This window comes from Neopelma chrysocephalum, unplaced genomic scaffold (genome assembly GCF_003984885.1).
Source record: "Neopelma chrysocephalum unplaced genomic scaffold, ASM398488v2 Primary Assembly neopelma1_24, whole genome shotgun sequence".
NCBI lineage: Eukaryota > Metazoa > Chordata > Aves > Passeriformes > Pipridae > Neopelma > Neopelma chrysocephalum.
In genome coordinates, this window is record NW_020897693.1 from 2,012,715 (window position 1) to 2,037,397 (window position 24,683).

General features: G+C 39.3%; 1 protein-coding gene across 2 annotated transcripts in view; it reads right to left on the bottom strand.

The window, feature by feature from the left end:
* Positions 1-24,683, bottom strand: part of PARVA (parvin alpha) — a 67,033-nt gene that overhangs the window by 14,335 nt on the left and 28,015 nt on the right. The window contains exons 1-7 of one of the 2 annotated variants that reach the window (XM_027699717.1): positions 20,654-21,011; positions 10,035-10,124; positions 9,866-9,936; positions 9,149-9,251; positions 7,070-7,210; positions 5,005-5,120; positions 21-79 (exon numbers count right to left, since the gene is read on the bottom strand). In XM_027699717.1, coding sequence (XP_027555518.1) covers positions 21-79; positions 5,005-5,120; positions 7,070-7,210; positions 9,149-9,251; positions 9,866-9,936; positions 10,035-10,124; positions 20,654-20,681 — 608 coding nt within the window. In that variant the 5' untranslated portion in view covers positions 20,682-21,011. Of the gene's footprint in view, positions 1-20; positions 80-5,004; positions 5,121-7,069; positions 7,211-9,148; positions 9,252-9,865; positions 9,937-10,034; positions 10,125-20,653; positions 21,012-24,683 lie in introns of those variants that run through there. The other variant, XM_027699710.1, reaches the window with a different exon arrangement.

The following is a 24,683-nucleotide window of genomic DNA, read 5'->3' on the forward strand; positions in this document are numbered from 1 at the left end:
CAAAAGTGGTGTTGACATACTCAGTGTTACCAGTTATTTCCTCTTGGATTTGTCGAGACTGGAGGATTCCTTCTCGTTTCTGGAAAAAATAAAAAAGGGACATTTTTCTCAGTAAAGTTTAATGCTTTGGGTACGGTAAAAATTTATTTGTGATCCACAAAAGTAATTAGATAAAAAGCCTGCAAAATAAGAACTTTTCTTAAACAACCTTACAGTAATATATTATTTTACCTTGCAAGTATTTGAGAAAACTCTTTTGTACATTAACGAGAAACTTGAAACTCCACCTGCAGAAGGAAGTATTTCTTTTCCTTTCTCCATTGTTCCTAATTCACTTTTCTTTTAAAGGCCCCAATTCAGCAAGACATTCGAAACACCTAAACCCATATGTAAGTATTTTAGTAGAGGTATGCCTAGGTGAGCTGAATTAAACCTTGTATTTCAATGAACAGCTTTGGCAGATGGTGCCTGTGTTTCCCTTTCGCAAAAATCTTGCTCCAAGGCTATTTGTTCTTTCTGCCCTGTTCATACTCTTTCCTTTTTCGCCTCAGTGTTTCCCTTTTCTGACTCCTTTCCAGACAAAGAGCTCTATTTGCCTCTGATGGAAAACCAAAACGGAGCTTCCATTCACACCCATAGGCTGCTCCAAAACCCAGTTGCCTTGTGTTAATATGAGCATTGACTCCAACACCGAGATGTGAGAAGCCCTTGGTACGTGGTGCTGAGTAGGCTTTGTCCAGAGGCTGCACACAAAAAACATGGCAGAACCCAACTCAAATGGTTGCTGCTTGAGTCAGTCAGAAAATGAAGAAGTTGAAAAGTTTTGACATTGTTTCCAGTGTGCTGATGATCGCAGTCATCTGGCGGCGGCGTAAATACCACACATATGTTCTGCCTCTCTTTTTGTTCTCTCTGTTAATTCTGTTCGCTGGTTATTACTAAAATTTTGCAATAAAGAAAAAAAAAAGTCAGGCGGACGCTGACGGCTGCATGTAAAGTCTAGACATTAGGCAATTATTCACGATTCTTCGCTCCCTGTCATAAAAGGAAATGAGAAAAATAAATTTATGCTGGTCCTAGACTTGCCTTCTACGTAGAAAAGGAGAATAACGTTTTGGAAAAGTCCTTCCTGGCATGTGAACTGGGACTGCTGCTCTTCCTTGCCTTGGAGAAGATAGCACATCCCTACCTGAGGCAGTCCTCAGTGTATGATGTGCTGAGGATTTAGCCAGCCTTGAGTCTGTTATTTCTATAAAGCATTACTAAAATATATGAAGAAATATCTTTCTTTCTGCGAGAAAGCTGAACACAGTACCCTCTGGGTCACTCCAGACTGGGACCTGGGGTAATCTAAACTGTCCTTTTAGCTAGATGATAGTTTCAGGGGGTTTCCACAATATTTTTTAAAGTTCTGTTACTAAGTATCTTGAACACAGTAAAAAATGCATTCAGGAAGGACCTTTGAACATTAAAAAGACAGAGTGGAGTCCAGTGTGTTACATACTGAAAGAGGGGGCACAGAACAGCTGCTGAGATATCTTCTGTCACATACCTTGAAAATCTGAAGAAAAATGATATAATTTAGGGCTATCTTCACTTCCAGTTTGTGCAGACAGCAGTAAGTGCTTGTACTTCAAGTTACAATCCAGTTCGTGCTAATTCCAGTTAGAATTCCTCTCTGAGATTTTTGTTTATTTTTCCCTCTGCTGCAGGGTGAAAGGAAACTTTTATTTCCTCCTCATGATGACTCTGACATGCCAATGATGCCTTCTGCAGCAAAAGTTCTATTGCTCTCATCTCCTAGAAGAGTTGAGCATCACAGCAATGGTATCTGTACTTTTCAGTGACCAGGCTGGTAGTATTGAGAGCAAAAAAAGGTCCTTTTGAGGACTGAAAGACTGTCCAGCATGTTCCTTAAAAGCAACAGTGGCTACAACTGAAATAGCAAACTATAAAAATCAACATTACTATTTGAAAGTCACTGAGAAATGAAGCATGAATTAAGACTCCTCGTTAAAAAAAAAAATCTGTGTGCCCTTTCCAGTGACAACAGGAGACTTTAGTGGACAAGCTTGGCATTTTCTTCCTTCACACCTGAAAGACTCCACAAAAAGCCATGAAGATCTTCCTAATCACTTACCATTTTAAATTGTCAATTACCACTAGAACTAAAAAATACATCTGAAATCTGGGTAGGACGTCCAGAAATGGAAAAGGTTTTTTCTTCATCTCCCTTTGTGTCAGCAGTTCTATGTAACTGAGGGCCAACCGCTTAATTTCCCAGAAAAAAATTACACTTTGAAAACCTTCCCTCTACTTGGATGGCTTTTTGCCTATGTATTGTTGCTATCCATTCATCTGGAGGATCATGTTTTATAATTGCCTCAAATGAAATGCAGAATTATTCTGGAGCTTGAAAGAACAAACACATTTGTCACAGGTTCAGAAAAAGACTTCTTGGGAACATGGAGCCAACGCTGCTCTTAAACATTTCAGACCTTCCCAGGTAGTGGGACCAATGATCTCCAATTAAGCTTGTGATGTACACCTTCATCTAATCTCACTAATTTCCTAGCTTTGCCTAAGAGTAGTTTATGCATCCAAGAATTGCTGTCCCAGAATATACTGCAGCCATTCTGGCTGCTCTGCCAGTGCATTCTTATACTCTCTGACTTACATCTCTTGCACACAAACAATCTGTCATCTAATCATTCATGGACGGCATAAATAAATAATTTTTAAAAAGAGGCAACTTGATGACAAGACCCAGCTCTCCAAGAAAGCTCTCCCTTGTTTCAGTAGATACGATCAGACAAAGCCTGGGCTTTGTTCAAAGTTATTCATTCTGTTAGTATGGAAGGAAAAGAAAATAATATAACAGAATAGCTACAGAAGGTCCAACTATCACATTTTTTCCCAAATCAGCTCATAACACAGATTTCATATTACTCTCATTGCTAACAGCTTTTGTACAAAACAGCCAAAGGAAACAAGCTTTCATAAGAACCTGTTGGGCACGAGCACATTTTTTTGTTTCACGAATATCTTTGTTTCTATTTCAATGAACTACACCCAGCCAACATGGCAACCCTCAGATTTTGTGTGTTCCTACAACTAGAAAAATCATGAAATGAATTAAGTTAGTCCTTCTTAAAGACTTCATAAAAGTACTTTGTTCTTTTAATTTCCCTCTCTCTACTGTTCTCTTCATCGAACCATATACAGCAGAATTTAAAACCAGCTACCACATAGTTTGTTAAACTTCCCTAGACTTGACCTTACTTTACAGAATGTATGAGAGTTTAGAACTTGAGGTGTGCAAGTCTGACCACTAAATTAGGCTTTAGGATCTGCTGATTGTTGATTAAAACCTCCATTGACTTCAAACGGTACATGATGCATTACACAGAATCAGTCCCACGGGACATGAAAGACAGATTTAAAAAATAAGCATAAAAAACCCACTCACCATAAAATAAAAATGATAAATGTCTCAAACAATTACAGTAAGTATACTGGCCCCCACCCTCTGTTAATAGGAATCAGCACAGCTTTGGAGTTCCACTGAGTGGCTTTCACCCAGCTCGGGGGCTGCAGGACAAAATCTTCTCCAACATTACTTGGATTTTATTCTGCTGCAAATGCTTTCTCCACAATTCACTGGCGCCTGAGCTACAGCTGTGCAACTAAGAGGCAAAGCAGCAAACCAGATTCTCCCACTGCTTATTGTTTTTAAATTGGTTTATCTGTACTGACTTCAGTGGATTTGCTGTTGAACTACATTAGCCTATTAAACAAGAGGACAATTATATCCACTGATTTCAATGGGAAATTTGTCCGGACGTGTGGAGCGACAGCAGAAGATCTGCTTCTCTACTGTAGGACTGTGTTCTTTTTCTTGTTTAGTTTCTCAGCATAAAGATGCCCTGTCCACTGTACTCCCAATTCTTTAAGTTGGTTTTGGTGGAACTTGGAGATAAAGCAGTGTAAATAATACATCTACAACAGCCAAAGGAAAGTGCTTGAAAACTATGTTCCTCTGAAGCCTAAATGCAGATTTCTGGGGTTCCCTTATCTCTAGAGAAACCCATGAATCAGAATCTGAGAGTCAATGAGTCATTACTAGGCACCAATGATACATTTACCAGACTCTCCTTCAGATTTCTCCCCAAATTACAAATCTTGTCCTATTTGAATGCTGGAAAAAAAGAGCAGTTACTTTCTCAGATCTGTCTCACAGATTTTTCAGTCACACAAAACTTTAGCAATAGCTCTTCCCACCAGTTACTTCAGGGTAACATCAGCTAAAAGGCATAAATAAAGACAGTTACAGTGTGAAAAACAAAGGTAAAGTTAATTGGAGAGAAAAAAAGCAGATTAAATGGGAAGAAGCCAAATAAGATAGGGCAAGCACAAGTCCAACTGAAGGAAAAATGATGAACAGAATAACATAAAGAGTTTGAATGGATGAGGCTCTAATAAGGAGACCGACTGACACAAAAGATTTAGTTGATGGGGAGTTTTTTGCGTGCTTATGAGAAAACCAACACTGTAATCAGACTGAATTAGTATGCACAAGGCTGAAAAAGAATATTTAGTCACCTAACATGAATCTGAATGTAATAAACAGTGACAATTCATCATTCAGTGCCAAGAATGATTTGAATCTCTACACAAGTGAGAAGACCGTCAAAAAATGGGAAAAATAATAATTCTAGAGATCACACTGAGTGATAAACACATTCCAACAATAACAACGCTTCATATATTTTTAATGTCACAGTCTGGCCACTTCACAATCAAAATAAGGTATTCTGAGCCCCAGCTCAATCTGGGAAAGCACTTCTGCCTTTTTCTGGTTGAAGCACTGTCAGCAGGGAAGATGCACACGTGTTTCTCACCAGCCAAAGAGACAAACACATGCTCATCCAAACAGAAACTCCTGATGCATTTCTCAAGAAACCCCTCAGTCATTTTCACAACACTACCAAGAGCTGCTCTTACCTGCACAACAACCACCTGAATGGACACATGATCAGGGAGTCTGATTGGTGCTCGAAAATACTGAGATAATGCAACCAGAAGATGAAGTATTGCTACGAGGCTTTTAGCATGAACAGCTGAAATAGATATCAAAAGCACAAGTTACAAACTGCAAAGTAACTGGGGCACGTATTTTTTTACTTCTTAGGATGTAGGGATTATGGGACTCTTTTCCTCTTGCCACCTGGAGCCGGGGGCACTTTTAAGGCACCTTGTCTTTACTGACCTCCTCCTGCTCAACAGGCTGTGAGAATGAGACCCAGTCAGCAACGTGTGTCAGCACTGAAGTGCTACTCTTTGCAACATGTCTGGATGCCATAGGCTTATGGAGATGGAAATCTAAAGCTAATCCAAAAGCCAGATTTCACGTACGGCAGTTTAAGAGCCGTCTCTGCATTCTCCTTGCCTCTCCTTTATTCCTTTTATTTCAATAAGGATTTATGGACTATCAGAAAGATATTTTTGTACTCATAACATGCACTTATTCATTTTTAAGTGTCACAATGTCTGCAGGATGATAAATGAGCCTATTTTGGCAGAAGCCTTAAGCAATAACTTACTAAACTCAATGACTCAAACATTCCTCATGAAGCTGTTATAGTTCTGCTATTGAAGCTTTTTCACAGCAGGTTTCATAGGGGTAGTTAACACTAACACAACTTACAAGATATCAAAAGCCATGCTGTAGGAAATCCTTAATCAAGTATCAAACCATTGGCATGAAAGTGAATAATTTCTAATTCTTATTATTGCCTTTCTTCTTCTTCTATTTTGTTTTTGCATTCCTCAGAGCAGTATTCCTAAATGATCTTTCATAGCTACAGTACAGTGCACTTAAAGTTTCTTGTCTTGAACTAACCAATAACTCCTACCTGACTTCACTGGTAAAGCACTAAAATATGTTTCTTCATTATCTTCCAATGCAAGTTTCAGTTCTACCATGGAGATACCAATTCATATAAAATGTGGCACTGCTGTCAAATTTTGCTGGTGTGCCAGTGGTCATGGATGAGGTGCTTTTAAGAGAACACTACAAAGATGTCTGTCTGCCTGGCACTGGTGTGTGCCACAGCTGGGTCCAGCTGCTGCTGTCTATCTCTACTTCAGCTCTAAAACACATGTAAAACATTAAATTAAAACTAGAAGTTAAATTGTTGGGCCACTCCACACACCCTGCCTCCAGCTGCAAAACAGAGAATGGAAAAAAACGGGGGGGAGGCTGAAAAGAGAAGGGGACAGAAAATTCAGCAGGACCACACAAAGGGGCAAGTCAGACTGCCTAATGTTCACTCTTCATCCCTTGAGATATTTCTCTCCCTCTCACTAATTTGTTGTGAATGGAACAGGACACAAAACTGCTCAGCTCAAAACAGGTACAGGAGACTGGGAAACTGCTGTGTACTGGTCAAGGTATTCGCCAGCACAAAATGATTCTGAAAACCAATCTTAAAACAGATTAAGAGGCCTAATTTTCTAAAGCTGGTAACCTGCTTTCTGCAACACATGTGCACCAAAATGTCTCGTGTTGGGCCACTGAAGGCATTTCTGTTAGATATTGCTATGTTCATTTTTAACACACAAAAAAGGAAGGACTCAGAACTAACCTTGATGACAGTTTTGTAATCAAAACTAATGGTTCAGATTTAGCCTTAAATGATCAGGAAATATTATTTCCTATCTATGTTGCAAATTCTACACAAACAAAGAGTTCTAGGACCTAACCCTCCTTCTGCCTATTTACTGTATTTATACAGGTTTCAACAAACCTATTTCATAACAGAAAACTTAAGCTGGTATGCACATGGTCTTCAGAGCAAAACCACCATACTTTGACAGACAGTTCATTGAAACTGAAGGCTGAGTATCAGTAAAGAGTGTACCATATCTGGAAATGCCCTTCAGAGCAGTTCTACCACAAATACCAGATTTCAGCCTTCCCTTATCATTGGATATTTCAGAATTCCAGATAGCACCTATAAACTCCCAGCTGCCAACAAATGAGAGCAGCATAGCAAACACAACTTACAGTCAACGTTCCATTTAATGCTTCTTGGGGGGAGTTTAAGGGTTTCATTGATCTTTTCAAGCACTGTCTGTAACTTCTGTTTCTGAGCAATTTCAGACTGAGTAACTTCCGCAACGTTCAGCTTCTCACTTTCAAGCTTCTCTGAAGTGATACAAGAAAAAACAGGAAAACCAGTTGTCAACTCCATGAAGAACACAAAGACATTCCATACACCCAGAGGTACATTTAAGAGGTACCAGACTTCCTAGTTTTAAAATTATCTTAAGTTTTCTTCCAGGGCCACTTTCCCCCACCCTACTGAGCACCTAAAGATAAGATCATATTTTCCTTTTAGTTACACATTGCCAAGGGGAAGGCCAAGTATTATCCTATGCCACACTACTGGCTAACAAATATTTGCTGAAACTCCCTTCAGGGAGCACCAGACTCAGAGGTATGGCCCATTATTTCTATTGCTACTGGATGAGAGAGTATCACTCTGCATGAGAGTGGCTTTACTAGCAGACCATCAAACCTAGGAAACCAACTTTCAAATTTGTTTCATCAGCCTCAGCCTCCCAGCTTCTACCTCAGATGCAGGAGATTAAAAAATTTTACTTGGCCCATTTGTGATAAAAGTGAAGTGATTCCATATTCATAGAGGTGGAGGATGCACCAAAGAAATGCAAACAAGTTTTTCTGGAGGCATGAAAACAACTAAAACCTCAGGAAATCTCTTTCTATGAAACCACAGCCCTTTTCTGCACTCAAAACTTGCAGTAGATTTTAAAATACTTTATGAATTGGTGTGTTACTGATTAGTACAGACTGCTACGTATATCATACATGGCTTAGTGTTTACACTTAAACAGTAAGCAAAGAAAATTTAGCAGTAAGATAACAACATCAGAAACAAAATGCTTGGTCACCTATCAATTTACTTCTATGAAAGAATATCCCATTAGGACATATCTTATTTGGTAAGAGCTGATCTTGTTCTCATCAAAGGGAACTGAGTATCTTCCCAAAGGGAGCGAGCCTGAGCTACCAGTTTGACTGCTATCTCCTAACCCTGCTATATATCCTAATCCTGCCTGAGAGACTGCTGTCTCCAAGGGTTTCTTGTGCCTCCTCAGGATCAGTCTCACAACAAGACCAAAGTCTTCAGTTAGCATAGACCTGATCCACAAGGAATTGAGGGTAACGGAAAAGATTCCACCGAAATCTATAAATGCTGGATCATTATATGGACATTTAAAAGTCAGACTGCATCTGATACGCGTTTTTTGGATTTTGGGTGAGGTCACTGGAGGTCTGCCCATGAGAATCAAATTGCTCAGTCTGGGGCATATCCAGTCCATCACAATATATTCAATAGCTCAACCATTCATAGAAGGGAATAGTCTGTGTAGTCTTTATTGTAAGTGCTCACATGATGTTTCAAGATTCATTTAAGATACTGAAAAGAAATTTACTGGAGACTTTATGAGCTGTAATAACTACGAAAATGGCTTCCAAGCCAGCACTGTAAAAAGCACATGCCAGCTCTGCATTAGCAGTTTCTTTTCTCTATCTGTTTCTCAGCTGAAGCTCAGTTTGCAGTCCACTGGGCACCATTACCTCAGCAACGTTAAAAGCCAGACATCAAGTCAGAGAGAAATTCCAACTTTCCAGAGGAACTTCGCAATGTGAATAAACTACAGTACGGAACGAGCAGAGATTAAAAACATCCACCGTTGTACTGAAAATACCCTTTCCTTCAGACTTACTTTCCACTTGTAACACGGTTAAGTTTGTGCAGCGCATCTGCAGATAATAAATTTAATTGGACTGAACACTGTTGCCAAGACAAGAACCCTCCCTCTCTAGCACCCCAGGTAGGCTTTATGCTGTTCTCATCAAGTGCAGAGCACCACACATTGCACTGCAGCTCTGAGGACTGTGCATGCAGCCTATTGCCCAAGGGCCTCGTAATACAATGCTATTTTTATATCACTTAGTGGCATAAATGTAAGATGATACCAAGGCTCCTAAGTAGGAATAAGAGATCCACTTATTGACAAAGTGCCTTAACAGCGTGCACGTATATTTTTTTCTTACCAAATAATTTCTGCAAAACTTGTCCATCATACAGGTCTTCAGCCAAGTCTTTCACAATAATCCTCTCTCCTACCAACACATCATTAATCCAGTCAATTAATACCTATATGGGAAACACAAATTTGGCAGTATTATACACTATTCATTTGCAATTTAAAACACATGTCATTTTGTACGATGATGAAAATAGAAAATAGAAAGAATACCAAATTGCAATGGCTCAAAATACAGCCTGAAATACCATGAGAAGCAAACAGGAAAGACTCTTCTAAGGTGGCTGTGTCAATGCACCATGAGGTCTAGACAAATACCAATGGATTCAGTGCCTCCTGGAGTGAAGTGTTTCCCTTGCTTTCAGTCGCATTTTAACACTTTACTGTGAAGCAAAAGGTTCTGAAGTTGATTCTGATGAAGCATCCTGCTAAAGTTCTAACCTCAAGAAAAAGATCCCTCAAGATGAGGGATCTTATGTTGGTGGTGGGATGGCACTGAGAATCTGGACTCAGGATTTTAATTGAAATTCTTAAGTCTCTCTGTGCCACATCTAGAGAAAGATGCTGCAGCAAATGACCTGCCCATTTCACTGGGATGTGCACACCAGATGGTTTCATTTAATTAATATCTAACCAGTGCTTTGAAGTGTTCAAATGAAAGAGGCAGTGGTAGCATTAAAAAATAGTTTCACTTTCCTGAGAGTGTTTACATGCTTTTCATTACCTTCATTAGTTCTTGTAATTTTGGGTCATTTCTTGAATTTGGATCAACCATTGTTCGGACTTCATTTTCCTCTGGAAGATTTAAAAGAAAGATATTAGTACCTATTACAGCATGACACTTTATTTTACATCAAGCTTTTATGTTGAGATGTAAAATTGTTGTGAATTACCCAGCATAGTGTCCTCAGGGTCTAGTTCGAATGGAATTGGACTGAGAGGCAAGTTAATGGCATTCATTCCTTCTTCCTGCAATTCAGATACTAGGAAATAAAAAAGAAGAGCTTGGTCAAATTTCAGTTTAATTTTACTTACTATTTCACTCTTGCTAAAAGTAGCATTAGTTGTCTTAATTTCCTTATAAGAACATGACTCTATTAGATAAGCCTCTAGGTGTAATTACAGCATAAAGGATAGCTAACAAAAATTGGAGGTCCAGCCAAAAAACCTTGACTTGTATGAGTAGATTTTTCATGGGTAATGGTACTGGAATTCACGCAATTGCCTCAAATCTTTTCCAGGATAAGGCACATTGTCCTCAAATTTTAAAAGGCTCACTTGCATTTTAATGGTCCTGATATTTTAACACTAATGAATCATTTTAGCTGAGGGAAATGATTATTGCTCTCAGCTATGTCACCCTTGCTCTGGAAATGCTTCAAGTTTAGCTGCTTGAGCAGAGCTGGGCCTGGCTAAATATCCATGCAGGAGTTGCCACATTGAGAAAATATTCAGGACAGGAGGTGCAGCTGCAGCTCACAGCTCCACTGCTCAGGTCAGAGGCAGCCCAGCTAGAGCAGGCTGTGGGATGCTTCTGGCCTGTGTCCCTGGCCTTTCCTTAGCAGAAATCACAGCAGCAAGATACAGGTGTAAGATGATGAACCCTCAAAAGTACTGCCTGAGTGTGGAGTCCAGTAACAGGTTGAGAAAGAGCTCGAACACAGGAGAGGGGGGAGTAATCGAAGATCCCATAGTTTGAAGATACTTGCAGGTGTCAGGAAATACAGATGAGTTCTTACTCAGCCAAAGCCCCCAAATACTGCAAAAATCAATCTTGTAATACCTGCTCTGAGAACATAAGAAGGGAAAGATCCAGAGAAGTGGTGTAAAAGGAGGACTGCCACTACTTCTGCACCTGGTACAGTTCAGAGCAACTTCATTCATTCCTCTGGGTGACCCAAAACTTTAGTAGGTTGCAAAGACAAAACCTCTCCTTTCCTGCCCAAACATGCCTCCTTAACAGAAAAGAATAAACACAAACAAGCCAATACACAATCCCGCTGCTATGGAAGAACTCACAGCACTGTGCAGGGATGGAACCCACAAGTCTGTATCTTGCTTTGTAACCAAGAAATCAGTGCAAACCTGGTTTATCAAACCAGGAAAGAGGTTTGCTGTCTGCTGTCTTATGAATGGCAAGTAAAAAATGTTGTTTTGATCACTCAGTTTCCAGTGTACAGACCTTTAAAAGGTATTATTAGCACATCTGTTCCAGTCATAGTTTAAACTTAAACAACTTAATTCAGTGATCCTACATATGTCCTGTAGATTCAAATATTTGTCTACACCTTCTGATGTGAACGTAAGTATTTGATTTGCGTGCAGATCCAGATTCACCATCCAATAGTTCAGATTTACTGGCTGACGCTTTTCTCAGTTTATTCTGAAAATTACAGAAACAATTTAGGTTGGGAGAAAACAGAAAAGAACTTTAAAGATCTTGTGTTTTGTGGATGACTCATAGGTTAGCTTTTGGATGTTTTGCCTCTCTGCCTTAACTTCCTGTGTGCAGTAAGTGTAGCTAAGTTTCACATGAACACTGTGATAACCAGTCAGTTGGTGTGATAACAGGACTTAAAACTTTCCAAATATTTTCTACGCTTCGTGAAATGTTTTGTGGTCTTCCAGATGAAATGCCTGTGCATGTTTCAAGAGTCTGTGTAGCTGTATTCAGGTATCTATGCAAGATTCACAGCAATCATGGTTGCTGGAATCCTTATGACTTTTAACTGAACAAAAATATCTTTGAAAAATCCACTGCCTTCAATACTGAACCCGTAACTTCACTCCACACACTCACCCTGCTTGTGTATCTGTAAAATACAAATACTGAGCAGCTCTAAAGAGTCATAAAATAATGTTGACAATAATAGTTCCCTCGGTTGTTGCGTATTCTCTAAAACTGGTGGCTGAGAGCAACAGACCAAATTAATCCCTTATGTAACTTCACTGAGTTCTGAGGAGTTATAGCAAAGATGAATTTGGTCTAGCATGTACAATCTCAGGAACTGTTTACACTTAATGGCAGTTGTTGGAATTGTTAGCACTCCTTGGAGAAAATAACTGTTGGTTTTATTAACCTATTAATTTTTTTAAATTCTTTTTGTTTTGGTTCAAAATGGTTATGGGCATAAAAATGTCAGTGGGTACACCATGTGGAGGTCTTTCTGGTTTGACATCTTTAGTTCTTGGAGGACTTCTGCACAAAGGTTCCTAGGCAGAAAACATGGGGGTTTTTCACATCAATCCCAAGAGGGAGCATAGTAACTAAAATCTGTTCAAGCCAATTGCCTCCACTGAGCTCCCCTCTCCCAAAGGGCTTAAAGCTCTGCTTGGGCAAGACACACTGGAGAAAGCAGTCAGCTCATTTTCCTAGTGAAGGACAATAATGAAAGCTTTTGGTTCCTCTCTTCAGGGAGCTACTCGCTGGCAGAGCTGGCTGACACTTCTCCAAGGAGACTGAGCAGACCTTTCAAGGTTGAATGTTATGTAAGGAATTCTTTACAAGGCCCATTGAACCTCCCCACATTTGTCCTCCAATGTGCACAACTATTACATTCTACTTTTAATAACATGACCTTCATCATATTACCAGAGTTTCTGAAAATAAGAGAAAGCAAACAAAACCCTGCCATAATCTTAGCATGGAAAGGGAACATAAAATACAAAGAAAATTATAATAAACATACACAGGGAACTAATACATTGATGTGTTCTAGAACACAAGTGTTATATTTATTGTATAGCAGGGGCTAAGCCCTGCTTTCTGTAGGCTGCTGTAAGCAGCTCACCCAAACTGCAAATACAGTGTGCACACCTGCCAGAGCTATATGCAGAACCTACCCAACACACTGCCAGATGATCCACAGATCCCAGATGGATCCAGTTTGCAGAGAGGACAGCTCCTCCTCAGCCACTGCATTTTGCAGTGCACAACCCCTGCCCCAGGTTGGTATTAATCCCATAATAAAGACTCCTTCTGCTCTACTGTTCCCTACAAGCAGAAAAGATGATGGAGAAACCCTGAGACTTAGAGCATCTTTTAAATTCTTTCCCAAAACTGAAGAGCAAAGATTTGACTACAGATTAGTAATACTACTAAATGGAGCAGATAAGCACATGCATAACATCAAGCTGTGTGTAAAGTCAGTGAAAATGTACTATGTAGAATAGACTCACTTTCTAAGAATTGTCATAAAATACCCAAACATGACAAATCACTGCTATACACTTAGGTGTTTATAGAGGAACCACAAATATGTGATTGAGGTTGAGTTTGCATACCACAGTTTCAGCAGAGGAATCAATTTTTCAGCTGCCTTTCACTAATTTGTTTTAATTAATTTTCATGAAAATCACTTCAGCAACTTAGTATTTTAATAAAAACAAAGACCACAGTATTAGGGCAATTTTTGCAGCAGCTGAAATTAAAATAAAATACTCTAATTTTTTTAAATACTTTGAGGAATTACTTTGGAGCATCAGTAAAACCTCCACTCCAAGTGTAAAGCCCCGGGAAGGGAGGAGGGGATGCATCTGCAGCAGTTCATTGATACCACACCAGTTGCCAGACCAGTGCACTGGGACCTGTGGCAGTTCCTCTGAAGGAGAATATCCACAGAGTTGTCTGTTTGACTTGAGGCATGCTTGGCCACTGGATGACCTCAGCAGTTAGAGTTAAGACCACCTTTCTGTTCTCACCCTCTGCTGTGACCCAGACACAGCCCAGTTCATCAGCTACCATGGGACTTATGCTCGTCACGCTTATATTGGTAGGATTAGAGACTTTATCCTTTTGGACACGAGAGTAAAATCCAGTCCTTCATGGCTTTTTTTTTTTTCAGTCACCATGCTGAGTGGAACTGGGGCTGAATGTACTTTTAGAGCAAGACCCTTAAAAGCAACAGCTACACACGGGCCAGACAAATCTCTGTGTATTGGCAATGTGCAAGTCCCAGTTTTAACTCTGGATAAAGAATGGACATTTCTGCTCAGACTTCTGATTCAGTTCCACGTGCCAAATTTCTTATGATGTAATCAAGTGTAACTCCACTGCTATCAGCTGTCAACAGACTTCCTCCCACCATGCCAGCACCAAATTTGGCCCCAGAGCCGGGGAGCCCGCAGGCCTGTATCAACAGCAGCTACAGCAGCTATTTTAAGCTGGATGGAATTCTTACTGGTTTAGATGCTCTAGGATTACAAGGTCATAAACCTATGCTATCAAATCCACGCTGGTGCTCTGAGCCAGGCCCTGCCCTTTGATGCATGCATCCAACTGCCATTGGAACTGCTGGAGGCCGAGCACATCTGAAAGTGGAGCACTGCCCATACGGTTTAAATTGGCTTAATTCCTCTAGTGCATGCAGCCTGTTGCTCCACATTGTATTTATTAGACAGTTTCATTTGGGTTTTTTACTTGTTTATTTTGTGTGCTGAAGGCTTTTTGCTGCCCTATTTAGTATTCAGGGCTTAACGTTATTCTGATTTGAATGAAACACATCTCATTATTTAACCGAGCTCAGAAATGCCACATCACCCAATGCACTCTCTGTGGTTTAGACATATTTCAGCATATCCATCCAAAGAATCACAAAATAAATACAGTAAGATGCAGTGTTAAATAGTCTCTCCTCTGAGTGCTACAGCCATGTCTTCCCACGTAATTGATTCTGTTCTTACAAAACTAAAATTACTCAAGTGCTACAAAAGTAACGGATCGATTCTGGAAGTGTGTGACTAACTAGAACTGAGCCCTAATGCTGGAGGAGCACAATGCCACAATGCCTCTGACCTCAATTTTTCAAAACCAGGAGATTTAAACATATGCACATACACCTACATAAATATATACAACACTTCTGCAGTTCTTTAACTGCTTTCTTTCTCCGGTCTAAGAGTTTTCCATTCAAGGTCTTCTCCGCCATTTTGAAGGTTGCATGTGCTTTGGTTGGGTTTGCTGTTTTTTAGTTTTGTTTGTTGGTTTTTTTTTGTAGAAGCTGAGTCATTCACATGACTCCAAGAGTTTAAGCTTTCTATAAAAAGTCAAAAATATCTGATATTTTAAACTGCTTTGGTAGGCAGTAGCTTTATATGTCATGCCTCTATCTTAAGCTTATTCTTTGGACCATTTGGAAGGCTAGCTGCATTCATATTGCCAGAATAACACTGGATATTTGTATATATGCCCACATTCAAACATGCATGCCTATGCTACATACATTTATATATGTAGCCAGAAATCATAGCCAGTTTAAAAGAATGCTGATTTTCTTCAAGAACTATCTTTACTGCTCTTGTGTAAGACATACACTCAATTACAATTGAGACAAATTTAGAAGAATTGCTTTTTGGTTTCATATTCTCTTTAGTGGGTGCAAATTTCCGGTAAATGCCCATGACCTTGATGGTTTGCTTTTGTAACCACTCCAGCACAAGAGCAGCTTTACTTCTTCTTCCAACTTGATGGCCTGCAATGCAGACTTGAGTGTGAGTGTATCTGCACAGACTTCAGTGGATTTATGCTGATTTAGACCGGATCACTGGCTCAGTGTGATTCCTGTTCCCTCTCACATACTCCAGTTCTATAAGCTGATATAATTCCAGTGGAGTCATTCTGGATTTGCACTGGTAAATATGAAAACTGATCAGAATTACCTAAGATGGTAGAAAATGAGAGAAAAAAAATAGCAAAAACATTTTCAAAAAGTCCTAGTTTAAGCTTTTACAGAATGATACTATTTAGTCAAGCAAACTTATGCAATTGCTTTCTGGGCAATCCATCCAAAATGTTAATTTCTAATACTTGTGTGTGTGCATCTTGTAAGTCCACAAAGGGAAAAGAAAATATTAATCTAAAATGGTACTGCCTAATTTTCTGGAATACATAATTCATCCAACATGGATTCTGGCAGCTCAGCTTTAACTCCGAAACAAAAGAAATCCACACAAAAGACAATAAATCTGCATTACACATGGTACTAAAATGATCCAATGGATTTATAGATGTTTACAAGTTTGCAGAGTGTGACACAGCGTCCACCAGAAATTTGATATTCACAGCACAAAACATCATAAACATATGTCTGCAACTACAAAAGGGCCTTTTTATGTGGGGATCATTGTTAAAATTGTCTTCAGAACATAAACCTTGAGTTGTAAATGCTACTCCCCATTTATTCTCCAAGACATAACAAATGAGGGAAGAAAAGCAGAGATATGTTTGTAATTGAAAATGTTTCTCAGGAAATGATCTGTACAGGAACATCATTCTCATTCCATTAACTGCTGACTCCAAGCCAACCATTTGTAAAAGTAAATAAATATGCAAACTGGCTGACAACAATGTGCCTGTCTTTAATGTTTCTGCATTAGTACTCAGTCTCCAAAAAAGAATCTATTTTCTTTTCTCATTTCTCCATTAAACCAAACATGGCATGCACACAAAAAGAACAGGAGTAATGCTGTTCACAAAAAAGATGGGAGAAATGCTATGATTTGATTTTCATGTATCCAGTAGAAATTAAATGCTTATTGCCTTGAGCTTTCTTTAAAGTCTGAAGCCACCCTGAAGTACCTCATTGACTAGTTTGCTGTTCCTTTCTTTTTTGCAATTAACAAGGAAAAAAAAAACCTCCATAGACTGACAAATGTCTGGTCTGGGTCTGAGTAGGTAAAAAACAACAAATCAGAGAGCAAACTCAGTCCTTCTTTCTCAGAATTTTCCTGTAGTTTCTAAGAGGTAATAAGTGGTGCAGTGTCAAGCTAATGCAGATGCCAGTCATTCCATTCATTCCTTCAACACATCCTCTCAACACATCTTTTAAAATACATAAGCAGTGTCTGCAGATGTTTTGAGAAGCTTGTCACCCTCCAGGAGTGTTTAAAATCCTACTGAAAAAACAAACCAAACAAAAAAACCCAAAAGGCAGCTTTGGGAACAAATACAGACAAGAGTTCAATTGACACTGAGTTTTACTCCCACTGAAGAATAAATCACGCATATGAGAAATGCTGTGACCATTCCAAGTTGTTATCAAAATGTGCTGTGCTGAATCTGATCCCAGCCTGCAAACTCCAAACAGCCTCAGATGCTTACACAGGGTCTTTGTGCAACAGATACACGCAGGTTGTTCGCTGGTCTGCACATGGTATCCCTATATTCAAAGTGTTTTATTGAAACAAATCCTTCAACAGCTGAGATTTCCAACTTATTGAGGTAAGTATTGAGAGATCTCTAAACCGATTTATTGAGGCACATCATAGTTACACAGAGCACTCGGGGCTACACAGAGACAGAAAGAGGAAGCATTTTTATCCTTCTCACTGATATTTTGATATTTCTCGAGTTACAACAAATCTGCAGAGGACAGCCAGACAGACCTCTTGCTGCAGTCCTAACCCAAAGCAAGTGGAGGCAATTGTTCATCCTATATGCACAACAGCTTGCTGCAACAGTTTTTTTCCAAACATTGTGGAGTGGAGAAGCTGATTTTGTAGGGCTGACTTGCCTCATTTTGTGAATCACCAACCAGCTAATAGTAGCTATTCCAACATCAACATGAGGCACTCATGCAGAGAAGACAAAACCAAGGATCTGTTCCAAGAAGTCTTTCCCAGCTCAACAAGTTCTAGCTATTCCTAAGAGAAAACCCAGAAATAGTTCTTAGGAATGTGAGGGCACACCAGTAGCAAGCTGAGGATTTCCTGAATTTCTTGCTCTTTTCTTCTTGTGTATATAAGCCTCGTTTTTGAAGGAGAAAAAGTTAAGTGTCAGACCTACTGCATCTCAATCATCTAGATGATTGCTTTTTCTTGAAAGAAATAGAAAAATGACTACATTTACTGGAAAGTTGAAGTTCCTTCTCAAAGACTGCAAATTAGTTTATGTATCACACATGGCCACTCTTTTCAAACTGTAGTTCCTAGAGCTACTTGTGTTTTAAGATAAGCATCTTGTCATCTTCAAGGAATGACTTTGTGACAAAGGATCAAAAGATTTGTAGTAAATGGCCAAGCATTTCTACATCCCAGAAGGAAAACAAAAACAAAGCCAAAACCAACTTAATATCTTACGAGAGTTCCTCACACTTCAAGAACTTTCTTTGGTGTCAAAGTCAATCAAGATGAAGTTTGGGGGTGACACAGAGGCTGGACAAGTAGCAAACACATGAAAGATGGGATAAGAGTCACCTAAAGAAATTAAAATAATAATGAATACAAATACGTAGATGTGGTACTAATTTACATAACTGTGGTTTTCAGTCCATTTTTTGCTACCTTCTACATCAATCCTGGGCATCTAACCACAGTTCTCAGATTCAGTACAACAAAGGAGAATTAACTTGCAACATCAAATTCTGTTTTTCCCCTCCACTTTAAAGATTTTCAGTTTCTTGCTATGTTTATTATTTGTGCCTACCACACAGATGGTTTCTAAAAATCTCTGCAACATGTCCTAGGGAATTGAAGTTTCTTGTCAAGGACAGAATCAGGATCTAATTTGGGAATTGGGATCTAAAGACAGGCCTTCAACATGGAAAAACTAGGCTGTGGCTTTGGCTGGATCAACAGAAACCCAGCTATATTCTTAAAGAAAATGGGCCGGATTTGGTGAAAGGCAAAAAAATGAAACCTTAAAATGGCAGAAATACATCTTCCAGCATACTGAAGAGTAAGCTGCCCTTTGGGGTTCTCTCACCAATGTGGAGGTGGAGGTTAACACGTATTTGACAGCAGAAAAGTTTCAAGCTTTGACTGTGACAGCAAGGACTACAGAAAAGGTAAACTTGCTTCCCCATCCTTATCTCACAGGAGTGTGCACCAGCAAGATGCACATCTGATGTGTGGAAGTCTTTCTGCTTTTCCCAGCCATACAGTTTGAAAGGCCATTTCAGGGACAGAAATATTAGGGCTGTGGCAATCCCTGGCTAGAGGGAGGACTTCGGTCAGCTGGCATAAATCACAGTGTGGTGTGATCAGTAGTATGGCTGTGCTATTCTCCTAAAACATATTTACACAAAAGTGTAAGATGATGATGCAAGACAGGACTTTGGTAGCACAAATTGGAAACTATGTTTGGCCTAGGAAAGCAGAGTTAGTTCTCAACTTGCTCAGGAAATAAATGAACATTTTCCAGTCTAGGTTCTCAAATCCCTTAATCAGAATTAATTCATTTAACATCCCACCAACAGAAAAAAACAGCATTATCCCCATTCTGCAGCATAGAAAGTGATGCAATTCTAGATGATGGAATACATCTACACGTTTCCTTTCTGGAGACACAAATTGCACTTGTAAAATGGAAGCTTGGCATTTGAAAATACAGCCTTACCTGTCTGCAACGTTACACTTAGCATGACACGGAGTGGACAAGAATACTCTTGCTTTCCAAACCCATATCATAGTAAAGAGAACACCCTTCTTTCCATATAACCAGTAGTAATGATTTTCATCCAGCCCTGTGCCTTGCCCTTCACAGGCCCTGCCCGGTACCCTCCTGTGCATTCCTAATCTTCCTTATTTCCCTGTAAAACTCAAACAGCTGCTCCAATTTCCAAATGCCCTAAAATAAAGTACTTTATTGAACAGTTCATCTGATTATGGTGTTCACATGTTATTGTGAGGACCAGCTCTGAACGGCACATGCACTACAACAATCTTTTCCAAGAAATCCCAAACAAGCTGCAAGTTCGGAGCAGCACTTGCTACCACCTGTCAAGAGCCGTCAGACAAGGGAAACACCACTGTGTAAACTCCTACCTGTTAAATGCATTTCATGGATTGCTGTCATTATTAATGTATCTATTCCAGCAAGAAGAGCAATCATATCAATAGTAGCTGTGGCTGTATTTCCTACCTTGCAGGTGAACATAACAAAACCTACAACTCAATAATCTAAGTAGATAACCTTAAATGGGTTTTACTTCATAGCACTAACACATTTGGAGTTTCTCAGAAATAATCTGCAGCCTTCTGTTGCTGATGTCATAAATGAGTTTATGTTGCTATTCCTATTAGAAAGTATATAGTACCACAAAATTTTCATTTTAATAAGCATGAATATTAAAACTTACCTACTGTATAACACATAGCTCATCTGAAAATTTCTATCCCAAGAATGCTTTCAACTACAGATTGCTCTGAGTGGAAATTCAGCTGATAAAAATCACTGTTTTCACACTTGAGCCAGTGTTACTTAAGGACTGAATTAGTACCAAACTGAAGCTAACAGAAACACATACTCTTATGAAATACCACTAGGATGAAATAGCTAATTCTATCTCACTAATATTGCAGAAATATTTTCATGGAATAGCATTCAAAATTAACTGCTGTATTTTCTTCCTTTTTTACCCAGGAAAAGCAAAGTCTGACAAGGGTAAGAAGAAAATATGCTCCCCTTCTTATCTCCAAAATATTACAAACCAAAAATAACTGCCATTGAAATACACAAGGTCAGAAAACAATGCTCCTAAAGTATCACAGGAACCGAGTCAGTCTAGTCTCCTACCTTTAGGGCAAAACGCTCCACAGCCCATCGTGGGGTCGCTGGGCCACCCTCATAGTGCATCACAGGGGGGGACTGCAGTCCTTAAGGTGTTTGAAGCCCCTCGCAGGCCCCTTTGCTGCTGCTCTTCAGAGAAGCTGTATTTGCTTTAGAGCCTGTTTTCCAACAGAATGGTCCAAGCACATCACAACTCTCGGCTCAGAGCATCGCTTCAGAACAAGCGACTGACTGCCTTTATAATTTAATATGATGCCACATGAGACTCATAGACCATCTGCAAAAGAAACCAAATCTGCTTTTTGCAGCTTGGTGAGTTGTGTTCTGAAGGCTGTGATGCAGTTTTGATTGTGTGCTTTTGTTATCAGTCATATAACTAAACAAAGTGCTCAAAGGGCAAGTGTAAACCACATGTTTTTAGTAATCGCAGTCTGTTTCTGCTCTAGGTAATTTGTACCTTTTCCCCTTATAACTGAATAAAGTCACAATTCCCCTCAAAGTGTAAGAAAGGTCTATGCATAGACATGGCAATATTTTTGTTTGTTTGTTTGTTTGTGAAACAGAATCTGATCAACAGGAGTTACAGAATCCTTGAAGCTTGTTTCCAGAATTGAGGTGCACGTGTGATATTACCAAATTCAGATCCTGGTCACAGTACTCTTTTCTCTAAAAATACTTCCCAACTGAAATAATTAGCAAAACTCACATGGAATGAGGATTAAGCTCTGAAACAGTAAAAGGCATATAAAAAGCTAAAAAGCAAAGGAAAGGAGAGGTATGAGCCATCAAAAGAATAATAAACTACTGGTAAGAAATAAACTAGTTTTATGGTCTATAGGTCCTTCCAAAGAGGGACAGTAATGAAAATATAATCTAAAGCAATTACTTGCTTGGACTAAAAGTCAAATTCCTATGAAGTTTTCTACAGACTAAAACTTTTCAGAAGCTGTAAAATGTTTAAGTGTCTGTTTCAACTTGGAGCTGGATGAGGGAAGTGACACATCCCTGGCTCATTTCTAAGTAGTGGAAAGTAGTTACCTTTCTAGTTTCCAATTGAACTTCATTTAAAGTACCAGTGCCAAAAGACAAGTATGGAGAACTAAGCAGTATTTATTATTTAGTGTTATTCAGCTGTGCTACACAACATTCATTCTGCAGGTTTCATGTCAGATGTGATTCCTTGCAGAAAAAGATGTGGAGCCCTCATCACAGTTCTGAAACCACATTCTTCTCCAGTTCTAAAGAGTCTCTGACACACACTGGTCTGTGGCTACTGGGTCACTCCTAAAAGCAGCTTTCTCCTGCCAACATTTTCATTTCATGCTGTACTCACAAGTAGTAATGGGGCTCCCCATTCTGACTCCTGGAGTCCCATTGCCTTCTGGCACTGGAAAACTGGATTGCTGAACTGCTGAATAACAGCATTCAGTCACAGGACAATACTGAGCTGGCAGTTCTTTACCAAGCTTTCCTTTTCTTAAGTTCTGAATAGGACTGTAAGTGTCCCAGATACTTTACTGGGGCAATCCCATTTGGGAGATAAGTACAGCTAAAGGAAAACCATGCTTCACTTGAAACATCACAGACGATGCTGAACATGATTATATATAATGAAAATTCACAAAGTCTGAAGCCACAGCAACCTGCATCATCAATTCAAGCTGTTTTGCAAGTGATTATTTATACTTGTGTACAAAGCAGCACTTTTTTGCATGCACAACCATAGCTATTTTACAAAAATAGTAAATGAAATTTTTTTTGTTTATATACCTACAGTACTAAACAAAAGATCATGTCCAGGTAATAGGTGAGGTTACAGCAGAGTAAGAAAGCTGTAAATTGGCTAAAGCAGAGCTGCTTTCTCTGAGGGTATAACATGGCAAGAAGTTGACAATAGTAGATCTGAAGTGCATAGTTTGGGGACCCTACTCATTCCCTCTGTAATTCATTTTCACTTGCCACAAACATAAATTCAAGCAGGGCTTGATTTCTAATTCCTGTAATATAACAACAACATCATCACTCAAAAAGCCTGTGCACTTCCCCCTTCCTTTAGCAGAGATCACTGCAGAGGAAAAAAAACACATTGGTAAGATGCTTTGGGCCTAGAGTTTCCCAAACTGTTCCTAAGGGCTCATTTTCAACCCTGCAATTTTCAGCTTTGTGAAAACAGAAGTATAGCCAGGGAGGACTAAAGTCTTTTTCAAACCGTTTTGGCCATCAATACAGGAAACAATTCAAAGGCAACATGACACTGATAGTTTAATTTGTGAAAATGGATAAATACTGGATCTGCCACATAGCACATTAACCCATGTAACAAATAAATACAGAAATAGCACTGCAATACTTGGTTAAAAGGTTTTGGTTCACAGAGGAGGAAATTCAATTAAAGCATGTAATGTCAATTACTGTCATTTGTAATTTTATTTTGCTTCCCTAGAAACAATACAGATGCAGGATTCTAAAGTTACCTGCATGTTTGATGCAAATGGGATAAAATTATCTAGGTTCTGAGAAAATCCAGATAGTAGTAGGGAAAAAACCCACAGTTTTACCTAACCTCACTCATGGATCTTCTTCGAAGTGCTGATTACATGAGGACTGACAACCCTCCAATTTAAACATAGAAGCCAACAACCCAGATCTGAAACAAGACTTTTATGCTTAAAAAATTATGTTAAGTCATCAGAAAGGTTGGGATGGGAGCAACAGCTTAATTCTCAGCTACTGCAAATGGGCACGGCCTTACTAAAGCCAACAGAAGAACATTGATTGATATTAGAAGAGAACTTGGCTTACTGTTTATACTTACTGATTTCAATTGGAAAATTACAGGGTTAGGTCCTTAATGCTTCTGTCTCTTTTGCTCTGCTCTGTGCAGAAGTGACAGAGACTAGAAGCTAAACCTCTCACCACCACAGTAAGAAACACTGCCAAATCTCATCAGTCCTTTTTCTCCTTTCCCACATGCCATGCACTGCAGTATCAGTACCCATTTCTGCTTTCACACAGTTTTTCAGCTGTAGAGCTCAGTGCTGCTCAGAAGCATCCTACCCATATCATACCCTGTTGAAGTCAGGAAATAGTACCAAAAATGAAGCAATCGAACTTACTGTCGGTGAAATAAATGTCAGACATATTTCTATCTTGCAAACTGTGATCTTGAGCTACCACTAGAATTAGCAAGAGAAAGTCTTCTGTAAAGACCTCCAAGCCATTTTTCTTTTAGTAACACCACTTGTAAATATGGAAGGCATCCTGCCTTTGAAAAAACATACTTTCCTCAATAGTGTAATGGTAAAGTAAAATGATGATTAGATTTATAGGAAAGAGCTAAAAAAAGAAAGACTAAATCAATCAGATGCTTTCTTATGCCTCTAAATGACACACATAAATCGTGTCTATCAGGTTCCCCCAGGCTATTTCAGGAGTATGCAGAACACAAAATGATGCAGATTCATTACAAAAAGTCTAAATCTAATCTACCTGAATTTAAAATGCCAGGAATGGCATGGAAGAAGAGAAGACAGACCTTGTACGCTATACATAAGCAGAAACAAGAGTCATGCAAACTGGGAATCACATAAAATGCTCAGTTACAAAGAAATTATAGGTCAGATCCCTGGCAGTGCCGACATCTATTGGTGTGTAAGTGCAGGGAGGAAAGAGGTATCACCAAACTGCATTTGTGCCTTCCCCAGTTCTCATAAGGATGGTATGAGGCTGGCATCTGGGACTTCAGGGGTGGCACTTAACCTCCCCTCACCATTCACTAAAATCCAAATTATGAAACACCTTCCCAAATAACACAGGGGAACGTTGACAAAAGACATTCAAAAGGGGCATTTCCTACTAGATCTAGGTGGCAAATGCAAAAAAAATAGGACTGTTGACAAAAATAAAATACCACTGACATGACACAGTTCACCTACAGTATAACTGACAAATAGTTAAAAATATGTTGACAAGAACCTGAGGAATTACAGCTCCCCCAGAATGTTGCTATTATTTGTATTGCACCTTGCAAGGCCCA